This window comes from Copadichromis virginalis, linkage group LG3 (genome assembly GCF_057382275.1).
Source record: "Copadichromis virginalis isolate Kocher_CV1m ecotype Utaka linkage group LG3, C_Virginalis_male_GT1.1, whole genome shotgun sequence".
Lineage (NCBI taxonomy): Eukaryota > Metazoa > Chordata > Actinopteri > Cichliformes > Cichlidae > Copadichromis > Copadichromis virginalis.
In genome coordinates, this window is record NC_140620.1 from 26,234,771 (window position 1) to 26,254,566 (window position 19,796).

The 19,796-nt window shown below is 40.5% G+C and overlaps 1 protein-coding gene across 1 annotated transcript in view; it reads right to left on the minus strand.

The window, feature by feature from the left end:
* Window positions 1–859: 859 nt before the first annotated feature.
* Window positions 860–19,796, minus strand: part of LOC146713700 (RING finger protein 150-like) — a 28,518-nt gene continuing 9,581 nt past the window's right edge. Inside the window, exons 2-6 of the mRNA XM_085450018.1 lie at window positions 12,710–12,960; window positions 12,256–12,410; window positions 7,888–7,984; window positions 5,640–5,895; window positions 860–4,702 (exon numbers count right to left, since the gene is read on the minus strand). Of these exons, the coding sequence (XP_085306144.1) occupies window positions 4,584–4,702; window positions 5,640–5,895; window positions 7,888–7,984; window positions 12,256–12,410; window positions 12,710–12,960 (878 nt within the window). The 3' untranslated portion in view covers window positions 860–4,583. The remainder of the gene's footprint in view (window positions 4,703–5,639; window positions 5,896–7,887; window positions 7,985–12,255; window positions 12,411–12,709; window positions 12,961–19,796) is intronic.

The following is a 19,796-nucleotide window of genomic DNA, read 5'->3' on the forward strand; positions in this document are numbered from 1 at the left end:
AAATAATGTATTAATGGGAAATGAAAGGTGGGCATCATTTAAAATACTTTTTGACTCTAGTGATAATGCAAAATAAAAAAAATGTAAAGCACTGCATGCAGTTATTATTTTTATTTTTTATCTATTAATCTAAAAAAAACATTTTCCTTCCTATGAAAAGGCCGCGCCGCTGTCGAGAGCATGCCAAAGTAACCTGTGGTGATATTACCCGAATTTTATAAAAAAAAGTTGGCCGATCTGACGTCGAAACAGGGGATCAGAAGTACATGATGATGCCAAAAGACAAAGTCTGTTTTTCTTCTCAACACCTAAAAGCAGAAATCCTGCTTTTATTTATTTATTTAATAAAAGTTCAGTTTTCTGTGACCTAAAATGCCATTTACATAAAATGAATAGATATTTCTCTAAACATTTGGGTACATGACGGGAGGGCCTTTAAGAGGCTATTAATATGGTGCTGCCAGAAATTCTGCTGCTGCTCTTCCATCCTTAAAAATCTAAATTTTGGATGTTTTAAAACAGATCATGGTGCTTTAAAGTTATTTCATTACAACTAACACCCATAAAAGATATTAAAAAACAAAAACAAACCAACCTATACTGTATCTATTGAAAATGAAAAGCTCCAGTGGACCACGTTCATTCTGTACCATCTTGAGTCTTTCCCCACAGCCCCTTATGAAGCCTGAGGTCTATCCTCCATTATATGTTCTGTGGGCGAACATTACGCCACAGCAGCATCAGTCTCTACTAGAAAAAGAAAAGAAGCTGATTCAAAGTAGGCTCGAGTTCAGCTCACTTCCACTGTATGGCAGCAGTCACACAGGAAGAGGACGAAAGTGCAAATATCGATACGCAGTTCAAGCTTATAACACAAAGCAACTTTAATTAAAACATCACTCACTGAAAACAGGCCAGGAGGACAAGGCATACAAATCAATCGTCTTCATGTGTTATCAGCCCTCGACCGTTCTAGATTCAGTCAGCCAGTGTTAACAGGATACTTGGTGACTGGTGGATCTTAGTGTGGACTAATTCTCAGGTTTGAAGCTGAACCATGAAGACACAGGAAAGGTGAAGTCTTGGAAGCAAAGTCGGAGAATTTCACAACATAAATTCGGTTTCATTGAGAATCTGAGAGAAAAAGAAGCCACTGGGAGGACTGAAGACCGCAACACACAACCACTGTGTCTTTGATTGCTGCAAATTTGTACCAGCTTGAATGTCCAAATATCAGTCTGCTCATCAGAAAACTCCAAATTACATTTGCTTTTAATTAGTTTTAAAGTACAAGTAAACAGTAAACACACCACTTAAATTTAGCCTTGTTAGGAGAATATTTTATTTTTTCATTGCACAACATTTATATTTATTATGTCTTCTTATTTGAGCATTGGAAGTTCTCATAAGATCCAGTTTGCCTGGTGGACCAGTATAGCGCTGGTTTTCCAGTCTGCCCTTTGGTCTCATTTCTCTCATTTTTCATCAGGTTACAGCAAAGAGGAGAAAAAAACAAAACCCAAAAACCTTTTACAGAGAAGCATAATAACAACAGTTTAGGCTCATAGCATCAAGGTCCTTTGCAAACTGTGTGTATGTACAATTATACAAATAATCATTAATAATCGGTCAATGCTCAATCACATTGAGAATCATCCAGGCAACAGGTAGACTCGGGAGAGTGGGAAGGAAATCAGTCTTTTTTACAAAAATAAATGTCTCCTCTGGTATCAAAATAGACGACAATCTTTCATCTTTCTCATTTTCGGGAACCTTGTGGTGCCACCGACACCACAATGCGACCGCAGCCCTACACAGTCTGCGTACCAATTTGACAAACTGACAGTGATGCCACGTGGCAAAGTGGACTTGTGTTATATACTTATTTACATGTTCGGCTTCGAGCTGACGAACACATCCTGATGAAACGCGTTTCCACAAATCTGTCTCTAAAGCTCTAAAAGGATTTCTCTATCCCAGGTACTTTAATTCACAGGAGGTGGTGATAATTTCTTGATCTGTGGAAGTAGTAATAGCATCTAACCTCTACTGTGTGGTGTGTTGACTGCAGATTTGAAAGCGCTTCTTAGGTTTCCTAAGGTTCAGAGAGAGGATCCCTGACTAGCAAGTAAAGGACCCAATCCTTGATTGTCAGGGTTAAAGGTAAATGTGTCTTTAAAAAAAAAAAAAAGGCAGCATGAGGCCATGGTAACAGACACGTGTGGTCAGGCAGACGGACAGACGGCTGGACAGTCAAACAAAACAAGGCAACGCTATAGACAGGGTTCCTACGTGGCATTTGGATGTATGACTGCCACAGAGAGTTTGCTTAGCTAAGGTTAAGGTGACGGAAGAAGGACAAGGGAAGTGTTTCCACTGTGTACCTTAAAGGGTGGGCAGACTTTGATATCTTGTTCCTAATTAAAATCAGTTCTACATTAATTGCACAAATGATCAGTGCAAAAATTGCAACAAAACGTAGGAATCTCCAACATCCGAGTTCGTCAGAGGCCACAAACCACAACAGACCGGCCCCGTGCTGTGTTCCACCTGAAGCTGAAAATCTCAAGTTCACACCTCAGTTAGACCACCTCAGGGAAGTCGGAGATTGCAAATCCACTGTTTGTGGCCAAATAACTCTACCTTGCTAGGGAACAAAATAAGACTGTCATTCAGACGACTACAGCGCGGTCAACTCTAAGCTTGGATCCCAACTCGAACATCTGATGTTTAAGTAACATAGCACAGCAACTGCAAGCGTTGGAGTTTTTAAACTTCCCTCTCGTGCACTTTGGTGATAGAAATTTTCCAAATGGCGTATGTGGAAAAAAACTGGCACTGACTATGGACTCGACAGCCATCTTTATTGCACTTTTATTTTGTGATTATGGGTTTGAAGAAGAAATCTCAAAACTGTCACATTTTCATCCCATTTTCTGAAATTGTTTTCAGCTTCTAAGGTCTGACTGGATCCCTCTTAATTAATTTATTGCAATTTTCTGCATAACTCGTATCAAGAAAATGGAATTTGACATGTGGACAAAAATACAGTCTGAACTAAACTGACTCCTCTTCATTCTTTCTGTCCACTTTATCAGAACAGACCAGAGCTGACATGTGCACACATTGATTGTTTTGCTGAGAATAAAAGTTGCATGTGTAGGCCATGCAGATGGTTCAAACGGTTATCTCGGGTTAACACAACAAAGGATCGACAGAAATGTTTCTGCTCAGCATTGGAAGCGTTTTAAATATTTCGAAAGATGATTGATACATTATGACGGGATGTCTATCGACCCGATTACCCAAGGTGCAGGATTTATTGCCTCCATATGCACTTCTTGTACAGAAAGGCCAGACCATATCAATCCTCTAATTTTCTGTGGAGCCCTGTAATCTACAAACAAATTAAAAAAAAATGGGAAAAAGTGGTTTAAATGTCATCGCTCTTGCAGACAAACATAGGAACCCTGTTTGGAAACCCAACTGGACAGAAAGCAACCAAACTAAATACTGTCAGAGTATTGTTAAGATAACAAAGCCTAGAATAACACAGACAGGGAAAAAGAGGGGGGGGATTAAAAGGAAACAATACTGTGTGTAATTGCTGTTCAAACTGCAGTCAAACTGTGGTAGTAATTATTTCAGGACAAAGCTACCTCTTTACATAAACTACAGACTAAAGAAAACCACTGCTCAGAGTAGCTTGTGTCCTTTCAAAGTAAATGTCCACCTTTGCAAAATGTAAATCATCCACCACAGATACTCACACACACATCAGGGAACAGGCTCTGCCTGGCCTTTTGGCAGGCAAATTAAAATAAGCTTATTTAACAGAGTTTTCCAATAATGCGAACCTGGAGAGGAAGCGAGCAGTCCATCATGATTGGTTTTTGCTGTTGTGCTTCCCTATTTGGGAAAACCAGGTAAAAGAGAATATTCCAGGAGATCCAGAGAAAAGTTACAGAACAAAAGCTTAATCTATATTCACGGACTGCATACAGAAATACAGCCTACTGCTTCTTGGAAGTCCTCAAAGTCAGGAGACAAAAAAAAAGTCTTGAAATGAAGGACTCGATCTATACTGCAGAAGCTTGTCAGGGTCAATGAAAGGTTTGTAAGGATAACAAGATGCGAGTCTGACTGAGGCAGAACTGGATTTAACCAAGACATCTGTAGACTGAGTTGCACTGGAGAAAAATCCTGGTTAACTCGAGAACCAAGGAAAGGACTGAGGTGAACACACTGGAAAAGACCCACTTAGTTTCAATACGTCTGGTCCAGACAAGTTGGTTTGGCGAAATCTTGTATCACATATCCATGTAGAAGAGCCAAGAAGAACCCTGGTGCTGGATCTGGGTTTTAGCATCCACTTGGAACCAGAGAAAACCAGAACCAGATCCCAGGCCTAGCTCAGGTTTTGCTCAGTCGAATGCGGTCAGGTTTGGTTCAGATATTTTTTTCTTTTTCATCATTTTGTTTTTGTTTTTTTAAATATAACAGTCAGGTCTGTTATTTATCTAATCTGAACCTGATTAGAGCCTGGTTTGGGCCGATTCTGGTTAGGTTCTGCTGTGCTGCTCTCAGGACTTGTCCACCAACTGAGGTTGCTCCAAGGACACTTCCTCGTCTGACAGACCCGTTTCCACAGCGATGACAAATGATGCCACTGAGGCGCTGCTCGCCATTGGCTGAAGCTCACCTGAAAGAGAGAAAAAGAGGGCTAGTCCTGAGTTTCTGGAGACGTAACTTTTGTTTTTAATTCAGATTACAGAGAGGGTTCGCTCTTTTCAGTTTCACGGTTGTCTGAAAGTCTTGTGTGAAACTCCTTCCAATAATAACGATAAATAAGTTCAATTCAAACTTGGCCAGGTGAAGCCAGCTGTTCTAGTCTACAATAACAATGCAAAGACATTTGAGAGCAATCTAATCTCGGTTTTGCTAAACAGAACCTAGAATTAAGACTGTGTTAATGTCTGTGGCTCAGGACTTCAGGCAGGTCATCTAATTGGCAGGTTGGTGGTTTGAGCCCTGCTCCAGTCTGGATGCTAAAGTATCCTTGGGCAAGACACTGAAAACCAAGTTGCCTCTGATGTGTTCATTGGAGTATGAATGTTAGAAAGCACTTAGAAGTAGAAAAAACTGCTTACATAACTGTATGTGTGAGTAGGTGAATGTTGTGTATAGACTGCTTTGAGTGCTCAAGTAGAGCAGAATAGTGCTATATAAGAACCAGTCGAAAGAATGTTAGAAAGGATGACATTAAAGCATGACACAGACATGGCAGTAATACTTCCAGGACAAGACAAGAGAACGTTTTTCTACAGAGAAATGAAAACATCCCCAAACATCTGCCAAAAGTGTCACATTAGCTTTATGTTTCTATAATAGTTTGTAGCATGGTTGGTATGGGACCCTTTCATTCAGTAAAATTAAGCTAAAATTGTATTTCTGCTTCCTCTTTTGCAGTCACTTAAACTTCCTCATTATGAAATAAAGAGGAAGTTTAATGTGATCAGGGTAAAGATGCATCACATAGTCAGTGTGACTGCAGTAGCCATGACTGAAGCGAGTTATGGGGCACAGACACCACTGGGTGTCAGTGTACGAGCACTTATCAGATGGAGTGTGAGAGTCACCTGTGTGGGTGTCCGTGGTGGTGGTCACAGGGCTGTCCCTCAGGGTGTCAGGGTCCTGGTAGTCCTGTGGGAGCCCGACCCGCCGCACGCCGGGGTCCAGCACAACAGAGGAGCCGCCCTCGCTCAGCGTGCCGTCGCTGGACGCCCCGGACACCACAGCTTCTAGGGCCAGAACCCCAACGCCGCCCACCCCACTTACACGGCCCAGGTCCAGGTCGTAGTCCAGAGGCAGGTCGTCGAGACAGTCTGCGTTCAGCTGTAGCAGAGCGACATGAACACCACAGTGTGATTGTCCAGCTCCAGGAGCCGACTGACATTGTGTCATTCTACCTAAGATACAGTGAGGGTCTAACTAATCAACATGTGTGACAGCCATTTTTAAAAGTTTCTTTGATCTATGTCAGACTTCACACCTTAGTTCTGAGACACAAGCTAACCTGTACTTCTAAGCTTAAAAACGTTTTAGCTCTGAACACTGAGGGTCACAGTCTGAATGACTGACTTTTGTTACAAACAGAAAAAATACTTTTTTACTGGAAAATGATCAAAGCAATTTTTACTGAACAAATTCAACCTAAATGTTAAACGCAATACAAAACAGATGTCTAATGTAGTAAACAGTTCCAGTACCAATTACATAACTGTCAGTATTTAACATTTTCTACTAGGCTTCTACTCATTTTTGTTGCTTTAATGGCCGGTCCAACATCGGGCCACGGTGTGTTTTTAACAACAAACTGTCAGACAAACACTCTCCACTGATACAAGTTAACGTGATTTCCTTGGCAGATGTAAGTCAGTGGGGTGACCTTTGGTTGAGATGTCCGTTTGTACTTTTACTGTGTTTTTCTGTTGTTGCGGTGGTGGACTAAAGCTTCTTCATTTTGAGAAATACGCCTCAATAATAGTTAGAAAATACAAAAAAAACACTACACAAATAATAGTTAAAAACACCAGTCTGAAGGGAAATATGATAAACGGCATCAACAGGTTGGGTAATGGAATCGGCAATCAGTCATTAAAACTGAGACGGGGACGTGTCCATGAAGGGTGCTGAGCTAAGTGGATCTTTGAGACCGAGGAGCTGCCCAGAGCCCAGTGTAAGATAAACGAGGATTATTTGGAGTGAATCATTCAAAGCTACTCCAGTATTTTTTTTTAAAGAAGGAGAAGAAAGAAAGAGCCTGTCATGAAGTATTTTCCTCTCTTTGATGATGACCTTGCTTTTACCCTTAAAGTCGACTTTTGACAACTGACAATATCTCAATAAAGACGTGGTCTAATGGTTTGATGACCATTAGAAAAGGCTCTGGGTTTCTCCAGGGGTAGCTCCATAGGCAGAGACCACCCTCACTAACCCTTGATGCAAACCTAGTCATTTTGTTTCTAAGCAGACCTGAAACATGGCAGAAACCCCTCGGTTCAGAGAAGAGCTTCAAAACATTTACACAACCTTAAAAGAAATAATTCTAGTAAAGCTAGTAAAGGATCATTTCAATCGCAGTCATCGAATACAGGATTGTATGTTTTCTCCCTTCAGTTTTTGAACAAAGGAACACTTTCTGTTTTGCAACGGTTTCTTGCAGCTTGAGGAATTTCCCAACTTCTGGTCTACAGTGGATATTATCTGACGAGTGTCTCAAAGAATTGCAAGTCGCTGTCTTTATTTAGAAGTGAGAACGTTTAAACAGACTCAGAAAACATTCATTTAATGAATTGTGCATTTCCAAAACTGATGATGAACACTTTCATGGAAAACACCTCACATTCTGGTGTGCGCAGACAGACAGTGGGTTACGTCTCTGTCGGTAAGACAGCTGTAAAAACTGAGCATGATTCAGACGTCTGGCTTAGATTAAATGAACAGTTTGGAGTTTTGGGACGTGATCCCTTCTTAAGGACAAAACTCACTAAAAAGTTCATTTCCTTCTTTGCAATTTTCACACTCTGAAAAGTGGGTAGGACTGCGGCCTTCATTCTGCCCCCCGAGCCCAATGTTTGACACCCGTGTCTTATCTTCAGCTACCATTACGGATCAGAGGATGCATGACTTGGGGCTGCTATGATAGATCAGCGAAAATATATGAAAAGATCCAGGAACGATATTATCATCACCTGTTATTTAAGCAGCCGTAAACACGTCATAACGTTCTTGTACAGTCCTAAACTATAAAATCACTTCCTTTCAGGGCTGCATATCCTGCTCTGTGCTCACTCTAGGAAATATAAAACCCAGTTTCACACTCACAGCGATGCCCAGAGCTTTCAGGATGTTCATCTTGCACATGGGACATGTGCGGTGGTCCAGCAGCCACGGATCTACGCAGCTCTTATGAAACAAATGTCTGCAAAGAAGAAAAACAATAAAATATGGTGAAATCAGTCGTTCTACTGTGGATCTGAAAACATTAGAAAAATGCTGTGAGGAAAGACAAACATCACACCTGCTTTCACTTAGCGCCGGCACACAAGAATCTGCACAAACATGCTTTATGAAACTTGGTTGGTAATCTCATACAGTGCGCCGCACAGCCAGAGTGTTGTGAGGTCAAAACAAATAGTCATTGTAGTCACAACCAAAAATACATTTCCTCTGATCACAAGAAAACAATCTGCCCTGAGCTCAACTCAGCAGCTTCCATCGGCACAAAGTGGTTTTGTGATCACAGGAAAACAAGACTGGCAACAATTTAATAAAAAGGTCGACTCTGCCCGCAACGATCACGGCTTCCATTCAACAAGTTCGGTAGGGCTGAACAATAAACACTCGACGGGGCGTTTTCTCGCTGGTATTTGAACAGTTTACCAGTGATGGTCATCATTGTCTTTAAATATTTGGATGCTTGTCGTTCTTCTCTCAGTTTTCCCTCATTTTCACAAAGAAAGATAAAATTCTACATGCCAGGGTTCAGCACAGACAACAGCCTGATGGTCAAGTTAAAGCCGACGGGGTTTCCATCAGAGTCCACAACAGCTTTACTTGTGAAGCAACTAAAGGAGGCTGAACCCGCAATAATTAATTTTATTTATATTTTTAAAGTATTTTCACATTAGAATCAATCACATGAGGATACTGTAGGTTAACAGACTGTTTAGTGACCCTCATAACATAAAACAGGTATTCTTCTTTGTACAAGGACTGTAAAATGCATTTAGCAGTACATGTCGCCGACTGTTGCAGATTGCTGATTTGGCTGCTGTTAGATTTGTATTGTTGATTGTCATTTATGCTTAGAAATATTTACTTATATATGCTTAGAGTTTTGTAATTAGTTGTAGATTGGTAGAGGTTTTGATCCTTGATAGTCTGCAAACTTTGTGTGTATTAGACAGCACTTTGGGAGCATGAGAGGTCATACCGTGTCTTATTGTTTTATGGTAGGATTAACGTAGTTGCGTCTGTTCTAGTCTAAGTGCTCTTTGTTTAGATGAACTGCAGGACTTCCTCACCGTGTTATCTAGGATGAACCATCTAGGGTGAGGGGGAGGCTACCCTCTTCCTGACCAAGGATGTTTGACCCTTTGATCAGCAGTCCACACACACACACACACACACACACACACACACACACACACACACACACACACAGGCAAGGTACTCTTTGTGTGTATGTAGACGTCATATGTTAATGAACTTATGCATATTCATGTAACCTCAATAAAAGAACAGTGGTACGGGAGAACGGACGAGAGCAACTGGGGTCAAGCGAAGGAACGGTGCCTGTCCGGTTCGCTCCCGTGCACGAGAAACATGAAGAAGCTTGCCTACTTGTGTCTTGCTTTGCAGTGTAATTATATTGTCTTCAACGTTCCAGCGGATGGGTTCAAGCTACAAACCTATCAGCTGCAAACATCCAGCAACTACTCATCGAGTGATAGTGAAAAAGTCAGAAGTGCAATACAAAAAGGGATAAGATGCCATTGGCCTTCAAAGTAAAAGCTGACCCTTTTAAAAGTGTTGGTTTTAACAGTAAGGCACAACTTTTACCTTGAAGTCCAAGTTTTTCCAGTTTCATTACAGCTCAAATAGTGAAATGCAGAGTGTTTGTAGACAAGGACACTACAGACGACTGTGGCAACCTGCTTGTGATTAAAGCATTCAAAAGCAAAGTTTTGGTGCAACTGAATTCATCTGAATATCACCAGAAATCCCTCTTTCCTCTTGTCACCGTAGGTTGTCAGCTGGTTGCTAACCAGCTTAAGGGCTAAAGTGTAGCCCCCGCTAGGGCTGAACGATATATCGCATTTGCGATAATATCGCGACATGATCAAGTGCAATTTTCTAACCGCAAAGGCTGCGATTATACTGCGATTATATTATACAATTCATGGGCTGCATCCTCCTGAGGCCGCATTTGTAGACTGATTACGTCACAGCGACGCGCCGAAGGCTGTCCAAATTACTACCATATCCCAGAATTCATAGCGCGGCCCAGCCAAACTCCAGTTTCCAGCAATGGCGGCCGCTACTAAGTTTTAAAATTACTCATACTAATCTTTCTGGGTCACAAAATAAACTTTTAACATATTTTCAGGCGAGAAAGTAGTTGTGTAAACATCAAATATCTGCTCGGTTTATCAAGATATCCCATATTTGCAAAAGTGCTTCGACGTTTTCAGAGGCGTCTGCTACCCACCAGCTCGACAGCTAGCCGGGAGCTCGAGGGTTACTGATGCGGCCGAGAACGGCACAACTCCCGGCACATCATTTTCAGATCACCGCGGAGTTTCGCTGCTCGGGTTAAACGTAATATATAAGTCACTTAGACAACCTAAAAATGTTATTGTTGGGCTTTTTTCAGTGTTTTGTTTGTTCGTGAGTAAATCGGTTTGGCTGAGATTAAAGTTATTAGATTAGATAAAATAAAACTTTATTAATCCCCCGGGTGGGTTCCTCCTTGGTTTTCACACAGCTGACTAAACGTCAAACAGAAAACTTATTAAACAGAAGTATGAGACAGTCGAGAATTTACACCAGTGTCTGGTTATATTTTAGATAGCAAGAAGCAGACGGCCGAGTTTATTAAACTCCACCGAGACAGCGGTGACGCTAATCAGAACTAGCCTTCTGATTAGCTAATCAGAAGGCTAGACCGTCCAATTTCACGCCTTTAAATTTTAAAGGCGTGTTTGTGTGTGTGTTTATACAATTGCTATTATGTTTGCACTTTATGTGTAATGTTACTGACTGCAGAGATCAGTAAGATGTGTGTATTTTTTATTTATTAGTTTTATTTATTTAATATTATTTTTTAATTGAATGACTGTCTAGTAGTTCACAGATGTCGAAAAACTGAGTGTGGTAAAGCCACTGATTTTGTTTATGTATATTTCTGCAATCTGCACATTGTACTGACTTTCATTTTAATGTTTACACCAGGGTTCCTTGTCAGCACTTTATGCTCAGATGTTTGTAAGCTAAAAATAAACTATTGTGTATGTTCAAATATACTGTTGTGATTGAAGAAGTTAAATAAAAATGTCAGTCATCAATTCATGCATCACCTCATGTCATCATAACAGAGGTCTGTCTTCCAGGAAAGAACAGTTTAAAATTAATGTAATATAGTATTGGCCATACTATATGATGTATTGCTTGTCTTTGTTTAATAATACAGAAGACAAATACCTTAAAAAATAATCGCATATCGCATCGCAATCGCAATATTGGGGCAAAAAAATCGCAATTAGATTATTTTCCATAATCGTTCAGCCCTAGCCCCCGCAGGCTCAGCTGTTGTCAAGAAAAAAGGTTAATATCACAACAAAGACTGATGCGGTCACAGTTTCTGGTGGGACTGTAGTCTGACACACAAGCAGAAAAAACAGTCAGTGAGCCGCGGTGGAGCCAACATGTTTTTCCTGTAGTCGACAGCAGCAGCACAAACCAGTAAACATGAAGAAAGGCCTTGTTTCAGCTGCTGTCCAAGCCCACTATGTGTTGCAGAAACAGCCCAACTGAAGTGAGAAGAAGTTAAAACCACAGCTGTCTTATTTAGTTTCCATTACTATTAAACGTCTTCTAATCTTTGTCCTCCTCTTTCTAGCACTGACACCTGCAGCACTATATTTATTTCAAAGCACTAAGTAATTACTTTGTAATTATTTCACTGATATAGATTATTCACATCACTGCTAGTTAAAACATGGTATATTCTTATAGACAGCGCAACCCACCAGCAAATAAAGCATTAAAAATCAGCTGTTTTCAGTAACCCAAACACACTATCCCTGTCTAACAGTCGTGTCCGCTCTGAGTCATTTCCCTGCACAGACTAACACTGAGCTGATAACCTGCGACAGCTACAGCGTGAAGACGTCAAGAGACTCTCTGAGGTCTTTTTCAGTCTCGATGACTGTTTGTTCTGTGGCAGCTAAGCTCCTGCAGGTTACAGTGGCCTCACGAACACCAACTGACTCAAAAACACCATGAAAATACTAAATTAGCTAAAGAGCCCCCACCAAAAAGAAAAAAAGAATAATTGGCACTGTATAGAAGATACTATCCTGAAGGTCTTCATTCAAACTCAGCACTCAGTCCTCAAACATAATACGATCCCCATCCTTCAGTCCTTACTTCCACATTTGCGTGAGGTGTTTCTGAGGCTGTGGTTACCTGCAGGGCAGGATGCGGACCACGTCGTTGGCCTTATAGCCCTCGATGCAGACGGCGCAGTTGTCAAAGTCGGGCTCGGTCTCCTGGTCGCCCTTCCTGATGGTGCGAAGCTGCAGCTTACTGATGGCCTTCTTCGCTGCGTCACCAAGACGCCGCTGGAGAGACACAGTGAGTCTTTACTTCGAGCTTGTAAAATGTGATTCATGTTTTACAAGCTGAAAACAGAACACTTTCCAATAATGGGCTCGTTATTCAGCAGAGATGAACTACATTACTGACGACACATTTTCAAAGTTTCAAAGTGCTAAAAATGTAAGTATTTACTCTTATACTGTAAAAGATAAACCTCTTCTTCTGAACCACCTCATTAACATAGGCTCTAGTTATATGATGCTGTTCCTTCTGTCTTCATAAACTAAGCAGAACAGCAGGAGACGCAGACCCGTGTTCGCACCTGGTTCCGGTCGCGCGCGTTGGCGTATCTGAACCTCTGGATGTAGTAGAAGACGAGCCAGGCAAGGGAGATGATCATCAGCACGATGAAGGAGATCGATACGAACACCACCGACGTCCTGCTCACGTACTTCTGCAGGTTCCTCGTCCCGATGGTGATCGTCATGGTGACCGTCACATTTCGTTCCAACAGCGATACGATCTCGCGGCCTTTTGGCTCCGGGATCATGATGGCGACGACCTCGCTCGCACCTGAAGATGAGGACAGGTGAGAAGCACTAAGTCAGTGACAAATATAAAAGCATTCAAGTATTTAAATTTTACTCCTTGGGTCGATGAACCTGCAATGAAACTTTAACGCCCTTTAGTAGAGCTGGGCCATATCATACCGCTCACGGTAATGCTGGTATAATGTTAGGCAACGATAAAAGGAAATAACGCGACAGAGTAAAACGCACATGCGCAGTGCCTTTGTTTTCATACGCACATGGCGGAAAAAGTATGACAGCAATGGAAAATGAGAAGGACGAAAGTGGACTGTTGAATGAAACGGATGAACCAGAACTGGTTTGTAAAAATGCTGCAACTTCAGTGGTGTGGAACTGGTTTAGCTTTCGTCCGTCAGATACACACCAAAGTACATTATTTGGTAGAGTATGCAGGCGGGTCGTTATTACTGTTATTACCAAACCAATTGTATGTGATACACGGCACTTAAAAATCGGTCAAAAATGTTTTACTAAGACTTTGCTAAGCTACGAAGCCGCACCGCTTGATGGATTGTTGGAGCATTACGGCTAGTCAGGAGCCTCGCGGAGTGTTATGTACTGTGCTGCATTGTGTGTGTGTGTGTGTGTGTGTGTGTGTGTGTGTGTGTGTGTATAACCTGTGTATAAGTTTTGTGGATATTATACATGGTTATGGTCATAATATGTCAGCCCATTTCCACTGGAAATGCCTTTTGGTTAAACTGTCAGCAAGGAATTTGCATTTGCACTGTTAAAATGTTATATAACTTTAATGCACATAAAAACAGCTGCTTGTTTAAGTGAAAATACATTGATGGTTTTTTTTGCAGTAATAAAGTTGTGGAGTTGTAAAGTATTTTGTCTCGTGTCAATTATATCGTAAGTTATATTGTTATCACAAATTTTCAAATGTATATCGTGAGAAATATTTTTGGCCATATTGCCCTGCCCTACATTTTAGTACATATAATAAATAAAGACGTGGTTTTGATGACCATTAGAATATATGTTTGATTTTTCCAAGGCAGAGATCACCCTCACTAACTTCTTATGCAGATCTTTCTCATGAACAAGTGCATTTTTAAGTCTTATAAAAGTCAAACTCCAAGCTTTCTTCTCAAAAAACAAATAAAACATTGTTTGGAAACTTTGTCCCAACAGGGTTGCACAACCTAACACAAATGTGCTACACTTTTTCATTTGCTCTAAAACTTCTTTCTAACTCATCCCAAACCAAAAGGGTTTCACTCCTCACTAACATGGTTTGACCATTTTCTCCTAAACCTTCAGCTCGCTGTAGGATAAACCTGAGACCAGCAAGTCCTACTTTATCTGTTACTCACAGTTGCCACTTCCTCCAATTAGTTTTATCCTATTTATGCATCAGACAATGTCGTACTATCGTTTGTTTTAACTGTGCTTAGTATAAATGAAGGAAGGAAGAGTTGTCCTTAGCTTCAGGCCAACTTTACTTCCACTCACTGTGAGAAAAAAAATTAAGTGTTTCCTTTTCAGGGTCTAACAAACATTTAAACTGGGAATCTAAGTACCCGCTCAAATAATGAGCTCAGTTATCAGCACAAAGCTTTAGACTGCTCTAAACGCTCAGTTTGATAAAGTTTTTTTCCTACTCCTCGCATGACATGGCTATAAAAATAGAAGCTCCGCCCACCTGCTGTTCAAACTCTCAGTTTATGAGGGGCAGCTAATCAGAACAAAACTGGTTAAATTAATTTAATAGACATTAAATGTTGAACAGACTAAATAATGCAGTGGTCCCAACCCCTGGGCCGGTACCGGGGTGTGGAATTTATGGTTTTTAAATTGGCTTTTAGTGTTATTTTTTTGTTGTTTTTAAATCATTTTTATCCTCAACTCTGTTTCCCTGGGTCTTTTCCTGTGTGCTATGAATAAAACGTCTTTTTTTGGTACTAGTTTTATTTTGTTGTATTTATCCACGACACCTTAAAGCCGGTCTGTGAAAATATTGTCAGACATAAACCGGTCCGTGGTGCAAAAAAGGTTGGGGGCCGTTGAAATAATGAACAGATGTGCCGACTTCAGCTCATTAGTGTTTCTCACATTGATTTCAAGTTTGGATTTTATGCGTCCTTAAAAATAAGTTTCTTAATTCCAGTCAAAGCTAAACCTGAGCTAAAAGCTAAAACTTTAGTTTTTGTCAGAAAAGTCCTTGAAAAGCAATCGTTTTACCAGAACAGCATCTAAGACTCAAATCTATTCTTTCCAGTCATTTACAACACATTTCAGGCTAAGCTGCAGACCATTCAGTTTTTCTGTGCAGAAATAATAACTTCCAATCAACTAATCGACTATCAGTGTTCAAATGACCTTACTTGCATGTTATGCAATGAGTTTAGCCAGACTTTAATATTTATTTAACACCATTTATGGACATTGAAATGTTGATCCGCTTTTTATTTATTTACCTTTTCAGTGTCCGGAAAACTGACTGTTCACTCGACCTCCTTGTTGTGGAGGTAACCTCGCAGAGTTTGTACTCGACACAAACACACCCGCACTAGTAGCCTGTTTATTGATCCAATAACAGCTTCTGCTCAACAAATCCCCCCATCACTATGGAGACCAGCTCCTCTCCCACACACAAGGGACTGCCTCTCTAAAAATACTCTGAATACACGATCTGTGATGCACGGCATATTCAGCATTGGGATGAACACAAGATTATATAAGTGACTCTGCGACTACTATAGGATTATTGCAGGATTTCTATAATCCTACGGCAGATCTGGAACCTCTTAATCACAGGCAGTTTCTCTTATCAGAGATTTTGTTTTCTTTCTTTCTTTGACAGAAACGTTCACAGTAACAGGAGTGTGCTTGGTCCCCAATAAAATGCAGTGAAAAGTAGGAAAGCTGGCTGGGCCTGTTATGTTTTTTTTTTCAGCACCAGTTCATAACAACAGTCATCTGGAGGCTGTTTATACTGCAGGGTAAAGACCGTACAGAGAGAGAGCCCCAACAACAGATGATTCCTGATAAGAACCCAGAAGCTATGGGTGGGACACGCTCCTTTTTAAGATGAAGAGCGCTCCATTTGTAACGGGCTCTGGGAGGGCATCAATCAGCAACGACCGGGGGAGTGAAGGTAAAGAGAACAGAAGCGCACCGGCCTCTGTGACCCTGTAAGGCTCTGTGAAAGGTGCAGGTTTAGAAAGCTCCTGTTTCCAGTGCACTCACATGTGTCCAGAGGACCAGATTACTGTGATACTGACATCAAACAGTACAGTCAGATTTATCTGATCAATATTTATTTTACATGATTATTCATCAACTTAATCATCGTGCATTTAATATAATTTGTTTAACTGTGTGGTTACAGAAGCTTTTCTTGAAATAGATTTTTTTTTAAAAATGAATAAATAAAAAGTGGAAATGGTTGGACACGCGGGGTTGTTGATAGGAAGTTAAGCCCAGGAGGTGGGGCGTTTCTCACCAAAAACACCATCTCATTAAAGGACAGTGGTGGAGATATCTGTGGGTGTAGGCAGCTGCAGACAGCCATAAGTGATCCTGTCAGAGGTTTGAAGGCAGTAACATTATTCCTAAAAGTAGTTCTAGATCAAACTTGTTGATCAAAGACTCTCGTTGGCTTGAGCTGAACTAAACTGACTTTTTCAGTAGGGAAACCTCTTTAAAAGGAAAAGGGAAGGTTTGGTTGATTAAGCAAAGGAATGGGATGGCTATAGCTCAGGACACAGAGCAGGGTCATCTTCTAACCAGAAGGTTGGCAGTTTGATCCCTGACTGCATACTTTGTTCAAGACACTAAGCCCTGAGTTGCTCTCTGATCTGTTCATCATGTGTGGATGTTAGAAAGCGTTAACTGCATTTGAGTGCTCAAGAAGACAAACAAAAATCTGTCCATTTACCACTCACATTAGAAGGTGTTAATATCTAAATGTATGGTGCAGGATAACCAATCAGACTCTAGCTTTCATTGGTTCACACCAAAGTTCTTCCAGAAGTCATGCCCTTAGCAGCTTCCTTTGAAATGCTTCCAACAATCTTTTGAAGCCTCCATCTTAACGAATGGGAAGAAAACAAATAGCTGACATTTTACTTCCACGCCCAGCAGGCATACTTGCCACCACAAAGCTGAAATGTTGTGAAACTATTGTGCACATGCACTCTTTGTTAATTTTCTTCACTGGAGCACCACGTCTCCTCTTTACATAATTTCCATTTCCAATTTACCAAGCTGACTTCTCGAGAAGGCAGACCACACAGAGGGCAAAACAACAGAAACAAACATCAGGCCAAAACATTTTATAATGTTAGTGGATCACAAATATCCAGTGATCTGCACAACTGTCCAACTTTGTTAAACCTACAACCTGAAGTGTTGATCTAGGACACTTTTATGGGCTGGAAGGGCTTGGAGGAGACTTGGGGGGAAAAAAAGCAACATTTTTGAGCTCTGAGGTCAGATCAGGGTGTGCAGCTGGTAACGATTCGGTGTGTTGCTAAAGGATGCTCATGGCGCTGGATTGTGAGCTGCACCTCCGAGCCAAACCACAACACCAAGCTTCAACAGCTGCTTATTCTGAAGCTGAAAATACACAAATGCACAAAGACTCATGAATACAGCAAGTTCAGTTCTGCACAACTGAGGAGAAAATTTTATTTGTTTGCCTGTCATTTTGGCTGTTTTGATTTAGAGTTGAGGCCATCCTTGTGACTGAGGCCTGACTCAGTGCAAACGCACCCTCGTGTCACCCTGAACGCACAGAAAAATATCCCAGAGGAAGGTTTGTTACCAGACTAAGACTTATCTGCAGCTTTGAAGAAAAAGTTCCATTTAACAATAAAGATTCGACAAGTAAAAACAAGTTGATCTGCAACGTTGAAGTGTTTAACTACAAAAATGCACTCAAAGGAAAAACTCTTTCACAGGTGGTACAAGAATGTCTCGCTACAAGTTTATGGCCAGACATTGGTACATTTAGGCAAACGTTTCACAACAAGCTGGGGATTAAGTGCAGGAGAAACCGGGAGCAAAGGCTGGTGTCAGAGTTTGTACAGTAACTTTATTCAAAAATAATGGAAACAAACCATCCTGAGCATGCAAATGGATATGCAAGTTATTCCTGTGTGGCCATCATAAAGGTAAATTCTTTTCTATTTTAGTTCGCTTAAGGAGTTCCTCAAGGCTTAGTTTCATTTACACACAGATCAAAACCATCAGAAACATAAGGCTGGTTTATACAGATATATTTATATTTGAATCTCGAACCTCAGAACTCCTAATGTGCAGAGACCAATCTGTTCTTATTGTAGAGAACAAAACATGTTTACTTGAACATTTTTGCTCTGTGCCATTACAGGACGTACTGACTGCTAAAAGCTTGTTTGACTTTTGCAACACAAATCACATCAGCAACTCCAGTATGAGTTTGCATTAAAATTTGCACATCACAAACAGATAGCAACCCGTGCTACAAGAATCTAGTGATGATTGATGTAACAAAGAAATGTGAAAACAGTGAAGAAAAAGACCAGATCTGCCCCAGAATTTCAATAAATTAGCCAAGATTATCCACTCAAGACAATAGTTGGTGTGCTTTGACAATATTGTGCAAAATCACTTAGCTGCAGATTATTTCTTTATATTTTGCTTCCAAGAAGCCAGATTGTTTAAAGTGAGGTTGAGGATTAGTTTTCCAGACTTTCTGAAGTTCTTTACAAATTTTATGGGCAGTCCTCATATCAGATATGGGGAGAGGGGCACCTGAAAGTCATGGGGGGAGGAATCCAACAAAGATCAGACCCTTGAGCTGATCCAGCTGCTGTCAGTGAAAAAGTGGCTCTCAAGAAGCCAAATTACACAACGGGACTGAAAAATCAGCAGTAACAGGTCTGATGGAGGGATGAACACAAATTTATATTTCTGCTTTAAAAATCATTTTCAGTATGTAAAAACTGTCATGGGTTGGAGCTAATGCTGCAGACAGTGTTGTTGGAGATATTACAAGAATTGATTGTTAAGATAAGACTTTATTGATCCCACAACAGGGAAATTTTTGTGTCACCTCAGCTCAGGTACAGATATCAGAAGGAAATACAAAAATACAAATAAGTACAATCAATGAAAAAAAGTAAGATAATACACTATATACAATGGTAGCATACACATGTGTTCTGATCTGTTGATACATTGCTAAAAAAAAAAGGATGTTAAAAACTAAAGTAGCAGCATAATTACTACAGATGAAAGGAATCAATTACTTCAGACTGCTGCCATTTTATAAATGCATTTCAAGCATTTTGCCTGCTGGTTCATTAAAACAGGAATATCTGATCAATTTAATTTTTGTTTATTTTATTGTGTAACTTGAAGGTTTTAGGGTTTTTATTATAGACTAAATAATGGAGAAACAGTTTACGTTAATGTGGAATCTTCCAACGCGAAAGCCCAATGTCCATCGACTTTGACCTGGATAAACACAGATGGCAGATACTTCAGATTATAATCTTAAGGAAGCTGAGGCTGAACTTTAATGTTTGCACAAAGATCAGTATATTTGCTCAGTAAGCACAGTCTAGCTGACCACAGTTTAGGAAAAAGTCCCCTGAGGCCTGCACTGAACTCACATGACCCCAACTAACACACGAACACAAAAATTGATTAGTCTTGCCCTAAAAATAATCCCCTGGGATCGTTATGTTATGTTATGATGAGATTTTTATTTTCCAGTTAAACCTACAAACTACATGATAAATAACTGCAATTTGGTCAGTCTCTTTAGTAAGGTTTCTTTTGTTTTAAAAACTCAAGTAAATCTCTACAATAGCAGAGATG